The sequence below is a fragment of the Microplitis demolitor genome, chromosome 7, assembly GCF_026212275.2.
Source record: "Microplitis demolitor isolate Queensland-Clemson2020A chromosome 7, iyMicDemo2.1a, whole genome shotgun sequence".
Lineage (NCBI taxonomy): Eukaryota > Metazoa > Arthropoda > Insecta > Hymenoptera > Braconidae > Microplitis > Microplitis demolitor.
In genome coordinates, this window is record NC_068551.1 from 15,927,795 (window position 1) to 15,941,403 (window position 13,609).

Below are 13,609 nucleotides of genomic sequence, written 5' to 3' on the forward strand. Positions count from 1 at the left end.
TTTTCCCATAAACATCCAAGTAGCAACGATTTAACGAGAATCGGCTTGACTTTACGATCTTATTTTATGAGACTTGAAATACACACCAGCGTTGGATTTACGATGCTTTTATAAGTGATTTTTACTTACCATTTTCAAAATATAAAATGCTCTCAACTTATTTTATATTCAGTGTCATTAAATTTAATTTTTTTTTTAGCAAAAAAGTAGAAAAATATCAAATATAAATAAATATATACCTTGATCAGCAGAAGCTCGCCGTGGTTCTGAAATACCAAGATTATTATTCCGATGGCTTCGTTTTTCATAACCACCGAGACTACCTCTAGGGCTGTGGTCGATTTCAGGGCCAATGCTGCCTCGCGGGCTGCGAGTGAGATTATCTTGGTCAGGAACACCGCCACCACCAATAGATCCGCGATGGGGGCGATCTAAATCGGCGACAGCAATAGACCCCCTTGGAGATCTATTTGTCGAATCATGTGGTACGATTGAGCCTCGGGGACTTCTTCCCACATCAGGACAAATAGAGCCTCTAGGTGAGCGATTGGGATCTGGTGCAATGGAACCACGGGGTGATTTGTTGACTTCTGGCATAATGGAGCCCCTTGGGCTTGGATTGTGATATTCCGAACTAATAGATCCACGCGGACTTCGTTCTTGATCAATATTAGGCGCAATGCTACCCCTCGGGGATCTTAATGCACTCATCATTTCAGGACATATTGAACCACGAGGACTTCTCTCTTGTTCAATTGGTGTAACAGTATTACCTCGCGAGGATCTTGATATATCTGGGCATATTGAACCTCGTGGATTTCTGTCAAATTCAATATTGGCAACACTTCCACGTGGACTACGATTTGTGGTATCCGGTAACAATGAATGCCTTGAGCTACGTATGCTGCCATTATCTGGCATTAAACTATTGCGGGTCGCGGATAACGCTGCCGCTGAACCCGGTACTAAACTGCCTCTAGGACTTCGATTATATGTAGGCTCAGTTCCCAATCCTCCACCACCTCCATATATATTTCGCGGACTGTGAGATCCATCGGGAACTAACGAATGCCTTGGACTCCTCGAGCCATCAGGTACCAAACTATTTCTAGGACTCCTTGCGGAATCAGGAATTAGTGATCCACGAGGTGTTCTCATGTAATCATCGGGGACTAGAGAATTGCGGGAACTTCTGTTAGGATCCGGTAGTAGGCCTCGTGATCCACAAAGCTCGGGATCTGGTAGAATTCTCCGACCAATTGGCTGTTTATAATTAAAATGTATTTTCATTTAATTATCCATAATTATTACTTACATTGATATTGAATGGTCTTATAGTTACCTCATCGTGACTATCTTCAGCTTCAAACGCGATGTTTGGTACAACACTGCCTCGAGGCGAACGTTGTCTATCCATCTCGTTAGTACTGCTACTAGAGGTGTTCAGTGTCAATGATATCGCCTTGTCGGTTGCTACAGAGGCCCTTCGGGCCCTTGGGACGGGGGTTGCCGCAGGCACGCTCCCAGATTGGGGCGAACTAGCGACGCTCCTCGACGCCCTTCTGCGCCGGGATGAAGTACTCCTCAAAAGCATCACGGCATTTTTTTAATTCTGTAATTACAATCATTGTCATTCGTTACTTTTTAACTCTACTTACACAATATTTGTTCTTTATTATTATTTAACTTTGATTCAACATATTAAGCTGTACTATCATTTCATATAATACATAGTAAAAATATTGAATAATTTGATAGTTATAGTGACATAATTTTTATGGGAATATTTTATATATTTCGGTGCAATATACAATATGAAATGTTATTTCGTGGTATGGTCGGTATAAGTCATATGACAGTTTATGACTTAGTGGAACTACATTGACGATAGGAAATAGAAAATCCACAGGCGAACTCCATTAACGTGGGCAGTTAATCTACGGAGGAGCGGAAATTTCTTTGAATTTCCGAGTTAACGGATACCCCTTCTTCTTTAAGAAGTAAACTATGACGCATGCACTTTTAAATCTACATGAATGATGCATAGATAAATATAGACAGACACATACAAATGTGTAGCATCGGGTGGGAAACAGTTAGGGATGGGCGATGCTAGCAAAAAAAAATTTACATCGGACTATCAATTTTCGAAATTTTTTACCATCGAACCATCGATGTTTTGACAAAAACATCGAAACATCCATTGTAGATATCGATGTTGAAAATGCGCGCGAAAATTCGAAAAAGTTATAATTACAACTAAATTTGACATTAAAAAGAAATGATTTTAAATTATTGCTAATTATAATCTAATCATAAATAATTATTAATCATAAAAATATATTATTAGGAAAGTTAAATAATTTATTCATCAATCAATAATTTACTATTAAGAACAAATTTTTTATTAAATTCAATATTGTCATATACTTTGTCTAGGTACTTACGAGGTACATGTAAAATAATTATATTATTTCCAGCTATTCGAAATATTTATGTTCATAAAAATATTTGAAAAATTTATAAATATTAATTTATAGGTTTTCAATAATCGAAAGCTTTTAAAATCCTTCAAATAAAAATGCATCGAATTTAAGTTAGTCATTATTTGAAACTTGCTAAAAAATGGGACACAATTCCTTATTGGTTGAAATTAAGGTTTGCGCGTAGCGCGCTATTTAAATTTCTAGTAGAAATTTATTTCGATGTCCATGGTTCATAATATTACATCGAACATCGATGTTTTGACTTTAAAGAAAATCGATGTTTCCCGAAAAAAACATCGATAGTCGAAACATCAATGTATATCGCCCATCTCTAGAAACAACGCAGCTTTAGTGGGGGTCAAGGTTGAGGGCAAGTCCGGAATAATGCAGTCCGAGTTAATGAAGTTCGACTATATTTCTTTAACTTTGAAATTATTTCGCGTGAATACATGTAAAGAGACTTCGTAATTATTTCCTTGATATAAAAATCAAAATATGAAAAACCTAACCTCGCTGTGTTAGTAATTTTTTATACAATTAATATTTTCTAAAACTTCCCTTCAGAGTGAAGTTAAATCAGAGGGGATTAAATAAATGAAAAATTATCCGGGTTCGCAAATTTTTTGCGCAAATGAAAAATTATTGTTATGCCAATATTTTTTTCACGAATATATTTAAAAAGACAGAAGGTTTAAGAGCATTCTCAGACAGTACCCCCCCCCACACTTTTTAAAAAATTTCAATGGCTTTCAACTGTCATAACCGTATGAAAATTTTATTAATTAATTAAAAAAAATTAAAACTTTAATTGAAAAAAGGAGAACGTAGTCGTAATTTCACCGAGGTAGGGGAGAGTGGGGTCAATTGAACCACGGGGCAATTGAACCAGTAAGCTTAAAAAATCGAAAAAAATAGACAAATGAGTCGTCCTCTTGGAATTATATTTTAATACACTAAACCTTAGTCTGACCAAAATTTGGAACCAATATGATGATTTAATTTTAAAAAATTAAAGTTTTTGTGTTTTAAGGCATCTGAACTTTACTTCTCAGCTCTTGACAAATTGTTTAATAATTTTTTAATTTTCAAATATAATCTTGAAATTTTTTTTGTAATACCATCTTACATATATTAGTCATAAATTTCTACCTTTACTTCTAGTAAAATCGTTCTTGAATACTTTTTTTTAAACTAATTATTTCAATAAAATCATATGGGGTCAATTGAACCAGCACTCTCGGGGACGGTTGAACCACACGAATCACATTGTGAGCATCAGATATGCGCGTGCATCTTGACAGAATGTGAAAACAAGCGAAACTAACCAAGAAAAAAAATAATTATACTGACAGAAGTTTTAAAAGAGATTGTTATAACATATAATGTTATATAAAATAATCAATATTATTAGATTATTATTATATTATTAGATTATTAGAAGTGTTGTAATTTTAGTTTTAGGCTGTAATGAATAGTAAATTATTCATTAAAGTCATTCGTTTGTGGTTCTAATACTCTTGGTTCAACTGTCCCCGATAAGTGGTTCAATTGCCCCCGCAAAGGGGACGATTGAACCATTTGATGCAGTTGTACAATTTCGTATTTATTGAAAATTTTCATCATCTGTCAAGTTATGTGCTTATGAGAAATGATAGTCTATATAATAAATTATAACTTTGTAAAAGAAAAAGTTATCATTTTGCTTTTATTCATATAAAAAAAAATTGTCAAAGTATTTTTGGTTCAATTGACCCCACTCTCCCCTATACAATTTAAAAAAAATTACTTGCAATTGATATCAATCAGGAGTTGAATGAAATTTGTTAAATAAATTTTAGCCTATAAAATTTGAAAATTCGAATTATAAAATTGACATGAAGATTTTACTGAAATTTATTGTACAAACTTTGTTCAGCTTGCAGTTGATATCAACTGCAAGTAATTTTTTTTTAATCTATATCTTAGCAAAATTACGACTACGTTCTCCCTTTTTCAATTAAAATTTTATTTTTTTTTTTAATTAATTAATATAATTTTAATACGGTTATGACACTTGAAAGCCATTGAAATTTTTTAAAAAGTGGGGGGCACTGCCTGAGCATGGCCTTAACGGGTATGACTATTTAGCCGCAAGCAGTTTGGAAACATTTCAATTTAATAACGATGAAAAAAATATTTGTTACAACAAAATATTTTCAATAAATTTTTTTTTAATGTTCCTTGAATTATTTGAATTTAAATGTTAAAAAATCGTAACAATATTTGATAAGAAATAAATGTATGAGTAATTAGGTAGATAGATGATAAATAATGATTTTTTTTTATTCTACATATTTAGTTAGTAAATGTTCGTTTTACTTGAAAAACTTGGATCAAGATGCCGAGTATTTCATGAAATTGAAAGTATACTTTATCACCGTGATATCAAAGTTGAATCTAGTGAGCCGGAAGTAATCAAAAGTAATGCTATATCATTAATATTTAAATAGTTATCTTAGTAATCATACGCTTTAAATGTAAATAAAAATAACTTTAGTTTTTGTATATTTAATTACCTTGTTCTTAATCTATTTAATTTTATTTAACCTTTCAAGTTTATTTGTTCAATAAAAAAAATATCAAGTGTTATTTTAAAATTAATTGAATTTTTCATCTTTAACAATTATTGAATATTGTCTGTCGGGATGTACGTGTTCTCTTTATGGGTCTATGAGTACTAAATGAGGTGGGCAAACATGGACATTAAATTTCAATGAGCATTTATTAGTTATCTGCCAATTTTCCATGATAATGATGTAATTAATACTTTATAAATATCGAAATATATAAAACTATACAATCATTTTTCATTATTTTAAAAATTTTTTATTGAATATATAGCATTCATAATTCACTTTCTTAATCATTTATTTATTGAAATAATATATATAATACATATTAGGGTCTTTCGAAAAAAAATTGATTTATACATATATATATATAAGGAATTTATTGAAAAAACCGGACGCTAATTAAATGGCACACAATGTGGATATTTACCTCACGTTATTTTTATCACGATATAAAAAATAAAAAAAGTTTTTATTCTGAGACATGTTATTTCATCCTATTCCAACTTTTTTCCAGTTGTAAAAAATTTCATATTGTGATTATTTATTGCATAAAAAAAGACAGCGTATGACAGAATTTAACTTATCACTGACCAATCGACAGTTAAAGACATCAATCTTTCATGAGTTTAAAATATAGAGCTCGTTACTGATACACGATATATATATATATATATATATATACTATACATATATATTGAAGTTAAATAAAAGATGAAAAGTAGTGACTGTCAATAAAACTCAGTAGCCAAAGATGTAGTGGAATCAGGCAGCTTAAATTCACCTTATCCACACACCCTCAGCGGTTTCATTTTTCACATTGATTTTCACCAAGTACATATATATATATATATTAGACTGGTGAAAAAAAAATGACAATTTTTTTTTTTCGAAACAATTCCATTTATACCTTCGAGGAGATGTAGATAGATACCTGTTAAAAGGAGAGCTCTTAATATTAATATTTAGAGATCGCTCATCGCAGATTTTTATTTCCCATTGAAATAACATTGGAAAAAAAATTTTTTAACTTTGGAATTTTATATTTCAGTCTAGAAGCAAAGTGCCGGAATGAACGATACATATTGTTATGGGAAATTAGTTGCTCTACAAAAAAGGTTTTCTATCACTTTTCGACAAATTCACTTCTTCAACAGTTATTCAAGGTTAAAGTTTAATTTAGAGTAAATTTAAGTTTTTTTTCTTGATTTCTGACAACGTGTTAAAACTTATTACTTAAAATAATAAAATCATTCATGAAAATTTTATGAATGATTATCTAGGGAAAAGTAGGGCCAGTTTAAAATTCTAGATTTAGAAATCTCTAGTTAAAATGATAAATAACCCCATTTGAACGTCTTTTTTAATTATTAATAATTTCCTATGCTTGTTATGATAAAAAAATATACATGAAGTTTTTCAAAATACGTTGAAAGCAAGAAACCAGTGATAAAATTTGATAAAATAGAGAAAAAATTTTTTTTTCAATTTTCAAAAATCGAAAAAAAAATAGTAGCTATTGAAATCCCATGACCAGACCGACCTAAAAAGTTGTGGTTTAAGTAGTAGTTTACTGTAAAAAATTTTAAAGAAAATCAAAATATGCACTCACTTTAAAAAATTCAATTTAAATTTTAAAAATAAAAAAATACGTATTAAAACACTTGAAATAATTTTTTTTTATTTTTTTTTCCAAAAGTACATGGGAAAATGATAGTTTTTTATTCAGTGAGTATTTTGATTTAAACCATTCCCTAAAAAGTTTTCAGTAAAAAACCATAAAAAGAGCGGTTTTCTTTAAAATTCGATTTCTTTTGAACCGGTGATAAAAAAAATTTCAACATTTCGGGAAAAAGAGTTTTTTGATGGTTACAAAAAAATAAAAAAAAATTGAGGATATCTAAAATTAAAATTTTTTAAACCGTCCGATTTGGCGTGGAATACCCCATATATATATATATATATGTCGGATGGGCAGCAGGTAGTTGAGAGGTACTCTTAGTACCATCATTAGTAACACCTTTGTTCGTAGACATTTTTATTTAGTCAACAAGATATCAGATAAATAACAAAGTAACTATCGTCACACACAAAATTACTCTCGAGGAGATTTCACAATTGATTAAAGTATTACAAATAATTCAAGTATTACAGTATGATTTAAACTAAGATCGAAGTTACACAATAGTAAATATTTACTATAGGCTAAATATTACAATAACTACACTCAAATAATTATATGGATTATAATACACGCGGTACAGCAGTATTCACTAATTTAATATACAACTCAATCGTAGAGTAAACAAAATATACGTGACAGTAAAATTAGACTTGAGAACGAATACACGGTCAGCAGGATACGAGACGCTCTCGACTCAAGCTCAAACAGCAGTGTAACTCTAATTGCCCTCTGAACTCCAAAAACTACTGTCTTTACCTGAAAGACCCAAAACGAACTCCTCCGTTCTATATTGTACTATTTTACTATCCTCTGACCGTGGCTACGTTTGGTGAACAGATGCCACTCCAAGTCTAAGCCTACCGCCATAAAAATAATTTACAACAAGCTTAAAAAATTTCCCAATCCGATTAAGTTGTAAAATATTATCGCTAAATATTGTTGCTTAAATAAAATATAAACTAAAATGTAGTTGGGACTTTCCAAAGTCTCTGGAAAAACCCAGCTATACTTTTATCTCCGACATATATATATATATATATATGTATATATCAGTATATTTCTTTTGTTCTTTCTATTCTTCTACCACTTTCGTTATATTATATTTCACACTTCCACATGTCTACATTCATCAATTTATCATCCATCGTCTATCATCATTATCCTTTTCTTTCATTATATTGTACTTACTTTTGCTTTTATAAAACACTTCTTTTTTTTCTTCTTTTTTTTTTTCAGTAATTTCCAATCTTAAAAAACAGCATTCATTAAAAATTAAAAAAAATAATGACATACCGAAAAAAAAAAATTATACACAAAAAATAAAATATTTAAGCTTTACAAAAGATAAAAAGTTTCTTGTAAAATTTTATGTAATACAAATTACATAAAAGATATAGTACTTATTAAAACGGGAATAAAGCACAAAAGTTTTGTTAAGATTTATGTCTCTCATGAAAAACGAAGAAGTATTTTCATTTCTAAGTGTTATAAATTTTTCCTTAAATAATTAATTTATTTTTTTTATTTTAAAATTATTTTATTAAATATTTCATCAGAAACTTTTACAATTTATTGAATTTATTAAAAATAAAAAATACTGAATTTTAACTTTAAACATATTAAGTACTAATTTTATGTCTTAATTTTAACTTTTATCGTTATCATGTATCTTATAAAAAAAAAAATACTTCTTAAAATTCTCATAAAAAAAGCAATAAAGAAAAAAAATTAATTAAACCTGCGCACTTCAGACGTTGAATTTAATAATTTTTATCTAGTCATTATTAAAGCTGAGCTACTTTATCTGATGATAATTAAAGCTACATTATCATTACCGTAATATTCACATAATTAACGATAACTACTATTAAATTCATAATTTTAAGTTGATTAAACTGAATATTTAAAATAATACCGCCGAAACATCTGTGATAAATTTTTTTATTTATTATAAAAAGTTTCAGGATTGTTATTCGACGTAGTGTGTAATTCGCTAAAACTTTACCAAAAATATATAATAACTATTATAAATTTTACTCGTACACAGATTGTAAGCTTTGTTATCAAGAGTATTAATTTTATCATTTATTCACTAACGAAATTCACAAGAGCTCCCTAAAGGCTTAAACTTTATTGTTTTATTATACGAGTTTAACTTTATTTAACATGTATACATAAATATATTTGTTCACGTATATATCTGAGAGTACATTAATTTTGTTGATAATTCACCGCGCAGTTAAAATACAATTAAAGTTACATAACTTACATATGCAGCTGTGTAATAAAATTGACCAGTAAGCTTATAATTAAAAAACAATTTAAACTAAATTATGTTTCAATCCCGGAATGAAAAGGTAGATTTCTTATGTAAATACAATAAAGCTGCAATAGTGTAATTAATACGTATTTTTCAAGCTTAAATATGAATTTCAAGGAAAAGGGTTATGTCTTATCATTTAGAAGTTATTAGAAGACTAAGCTGTAAAAATAAGCTTTTTTTATTTTTTGTGAAATTTTTGATATCATCAAATTGTTAAAAAAGATGTTTCAAAGAATAAAGTATTACAGTGAAAATTGAAGCTAATCGTTCAAATTTTAAGATACTTTTTACAGAATTAAGTTATCATTTTCGGTTCAAAAGTTATTTTAGGATGAAGCCAGAAAATTCATTTTTATGAAAATCAGAAAAAATTTCAAACACCCACAACTTCCAAACTAATCGACCGATTGGGCTCATCTTCGAAATTGATTAAGGTAATCGTCCAATAAATAAGTATATAAAATTTCATTAAGATCCGTTAAGAATTGCGGGCGCTATCGTGATAACAAGGCACGTTATATATATATATATATATACACATACATACATATATAAACTTTTGAGTGGACGGTATTTTTTGACTCTACTATGTCAAATAAGATATATGGTGGCAAAATTCTTTGATAATTCGATCATGAGACCCATTGCAATAGGCCGATTTCTAAAGAAAACTACCTAAAAATTAATAAACAACTAGGATAGATTTTTTTTTCTCTTAGCGGCAATCGGATTATTTTCTGCGCTTTTAATATTAAATAGCTTGACAAAAAATTTTTCCTGAGCATAAGCAAAAAATACTGACGTAACGAGATTTAACGGAGTATTAATAAAAATTATTTAAAAACGGCAGATGATGAAAAAGAAAAAGGAAAAGGAAACTATGTGTACATTAAATTTTCATGTTTGTGGTTAAGTTTAATAACAAATTGTAAGCATACAGTATTTACTACACGCGGATAGAGTAAAAAGAGAGAGCGTCAGTGTAGAAATTTTAAAGTAAATGTAGATTTTATTTTAATCCCTATTTTCTTCTATCAGGAGTTTTAGAGTTAAAATAAATTTATATTTTATAGAAATTTTTTTTTAAAAGAAACCATACATAAATTATTCATATCAGTATTTATATTTTTTACTCCCTATATTTTACTTCCTGGATTTTTTTTTGATTTTATAAATAAGACAAATAAAATGTCCTCGAGTAAAATTTACTGTAAGGGGATTTTAAAAAAAAATTTTATAAAAATGTCGGAAAATCCACAAGTGCACCTCAACTGCTTATTTTATTATTTTAATCATTATTTTTATTTTATAACATTAATTAATTTTTTTTTTATTATGAATTTTTATTCAACTTATATATAATCAATTAATTATTTTATTTCTTATTTTCAGTTTAAGATTTTTTTTAAATATCCCGCTTTTTTGTCTTAGATGCCGGTCTTTTTTTTAGCCTATAGTGTTACACTAGTGCCGCGGCCAGTAGTTGATGGAGAGAAAAAATGAAGAAATTAATAACAGTAAAAATAAAAATGGCAGCTAAGTTTTTCGTAGATAATCAGTCCTACGTTTTTAATTAATTACAATTAAATTAACAGAATTTGGATAATCATTTTCACAAGAGTTCTTGTGATAAAAAATACAAAGGTAAAAAAATTTAGGCCTATTAATTGTGTCTATCGAGAGTTATCGTATTTACAAAGTTTCATATCGATACTGCCATTCTAATATGCCCTATGAAATATTTCATATTTGGGAAATTTTTCAGGAGACGATGAAAACGTTTCACGATCGACAAAGAAAAATTATTTGTATTATGTTTACATTGGTATAACCTACAAATTTATTTTCATGTTTTCATAAAATACAGGCACTTGTAGTGAATAAATAATTTTGAATTATATGCTGTAAGAAGAGTAAAAAATTATGCATCATTACCTTCTTACTCATGTCGTTAATTGCTTCCTTAGAATTAACTTGAAATCAAAAATATTAAGAGTAACTAAACCTATACGAATGTGGGATACGACATATTAGAATATTATTTAAAAATACTAAATAAACAATTTGACCTCTAAATTTTTTACATAAGCTGCACATTGTTACAGTGATTCCATTTAAAAAAAAAGTGAAAATGTCAAATTTTGTGGCATAGAGCATATTAGAATCGCAGTATCAATATGTAACAATTGACAGCATTGGTTTCTTGAGTTAAAATAATTTAATTTAAACTGATAAAATAACAAATCAACTTAATATTAGGTTCAAATTGTTTCTTAATAAATTCTGTATATGCTAGTGTAGAATTGTGCCTATTTTGATATAATTAAAAGAGAGTAAAAATATTTTTATGTGAACAAAATAGCCGGAAAAAAAACCGCTCACAAAGCACCCTCATCGCTTCGTGATTGAGGTGTGTTATTATTCACTCCGCATTCGATTCACATTTAATTCGAAGATTTTTTACAGCGTGTCCATGCACATTATTTAATAATAATATTATTAATAATAACAATAATAATGATTGGAAAGTAGGGTTTAAGCCTAATTATGACGAATATGTGATAATTATCATTTTAGTGAATATAATTAATTCACTAAGTTTTTATAAAAAAAAAAAATTTAATATTTTAAAATAATGAATTAGGAAATTTACTATTTTCAAGTATGAAATGGATCGAAGAGAAGAGAATAAAAAGAGAGAAGTGAAAAATGAATCATACATGGCCATGTATGCAAATTGGCCAGACATGGCCATGAATGATATCTATGGTTATCACATAGCTTGATACGACCATATATGACTTGATATGACTATGTATAGAAATTTTAACTAAATTAGAAAAAAAAAAATTTCATTTATTTTTTTTTTAATTATTTTGGCGACGCAAAGATTATCAGATATGCGAACAATTGAATTCCTTATCGAAATGGAAATTTTGATTTCAGAGAAAAAACGCTAGACTTGTTAATGAGCGCACCCACTTTAGTAGGATTCGAACCCGGGACCTTCCGTACGAGAGACCGACGCTTTGACGATTAGGCTATACGACTAACAATTACAACAAAGCTTAGTTGTGCTCCGTAAGGTTCAAAGAATACAATCACTTTCGAAAAAGCAAAATATCATCAATATGCTGTTAGTGATATCAAAAAAATTTCCTATTTTTTTAACACTACAACATTTTGTTTATAAGTAATTGTAATAGCCGTGAAAAATTAATCATGGATATGTTTAAAAAATATCCATAACTTTAAAAAATTCAGTATGGCCTTTTAAACAATTTTTAGTTTGTGTTTATTAATATGTACTTGCATATTTAATTTGTAATTATAAGTTTGTTATAATATTTAATTGTAGTGATAATCTATGAAAATTTTCTAATAGTTCAGTAGTTGATGATAATTCTCTTTCATAGTTAATATTTCAGTGCAAATAACTTGAGATGTATATTATACTAAAGTACTTGAGACTTAGTTTATCGTAACTTTATAGAGCTATCGAGAATATCTTAAAAATTCAAAAACTTATTTCAATAAATTCATTCTTTTGATAAACTTTTAAAGAAAAATTTTTTGAAATAATTATTCAAAGTTTTAAAAAACGTTATAAACCAAAGAAAATTAAAATTCCTTCAAATTAATTAATGTACAAATTCTGTTAATTTTTTGAGTAAATTTCCAAATATTAATTTTTTTTTTTAATTTATTAGAAAAAGAAAATCTACAAATGTGAGTAACATTTTTTCATGTCAATAATTAACATATATTTTTCTATTTTCATTTATGTAAATTTGCTAGCAGTATACTTGAGAAAAAATAATTCAGATTAATTTCAGAGCTAAATTAGTTTTTTCTGATTATGAGTAGGAAAAAGGCGGCAAGACGGACTGCTAAGGAAATACTAAATTTTTATAATTCTGAAGTTAGCATACAATAATAATTTTCGGATTTTTTTTAACAATTTAATTAAAAAAAAATCTAAATGTATGCACACGTTGAAAATTTAAAAAGAAATTCATATTTATCAAAAAACTGTAAGAAGTAAGGTAAAAGCCCCTATACCCGCTCAGTATCATCAGTCGCTCGCTTAAACTGTTTAAGGCGTTTTTTTATAATTTTTATAAAAAAAAATTACAACTAAAAATATTATTATTGATAAATAATTATTTGTGAATCTAAATATATTAAAATATCATGTATCAAATTATTTTATAATAGATTATAAATTTAAATTGAATGACTTTTCAAAATCGCGCTCAGCCGGGCATTTTTTACTTTAACGTTCGTTCCTTAGATTAAATTTAGGTTACGTCAAATTTGTTAAGAATTGTTATAACTATATCTTATTAAATATATTTTTAAAATTCATGAAATTTTATATTATGAAAGAATAAAGTAATCGAATATCAAAATTATTTTCCAAATTAATAAATTGATCATATTTTAATTGATATTGTCTTTGAGCGACTATAGGGCCATAGTACACGACAACTTTTAGTGAGCGACT

The 13,609-nt window shown here is 28.1% G+C and overlaps 1 protein-coding gene and 1 long non-coding RNA gene across 2 annotated transcripts in view; one reads left to right on the forward strand and one right to left on the reverse strand.

The window, feature by feature from the left end:
* The window catches only part of LOC103575380 (ankyrin-3), a 155,373-nt gene that overhangs the window by 129,121 nt on the left and 12,643 nt on the right, over nucleotides 1-13,609 (forward strand). The window lies entirely within an intron of this gene.
* Nucleotides 1-13,609, reverse strand: part of LOC103575378 (uncharacterized) — a 96,553-nt gene that overhangs the window by 22,673 nt on the left and 60,271 nt on the right. The window contains exons 2-4 of the mRNA XM_053740540.1: nucleotides 1,343-1,612; nucleotides 779-1,263; nucleotides 240-697 (exon numbers count right to left, since the gene is read on the reverse strand). Coding sequence (XP_053596515.1) covers nucleotides 240-697; nucleotides 779-1,263; nucleotides 1,343-1,594 — 1,195 coding nt within the window. The 5' untranslated portion in view covers nucleotides 1,595-1,612. The remainder of the gene's footprint in view (nucleotides 1-239; nucleotides 698-778; nucleotides 1,264-1,342; nucleotides 1,613-13,609) is intronic.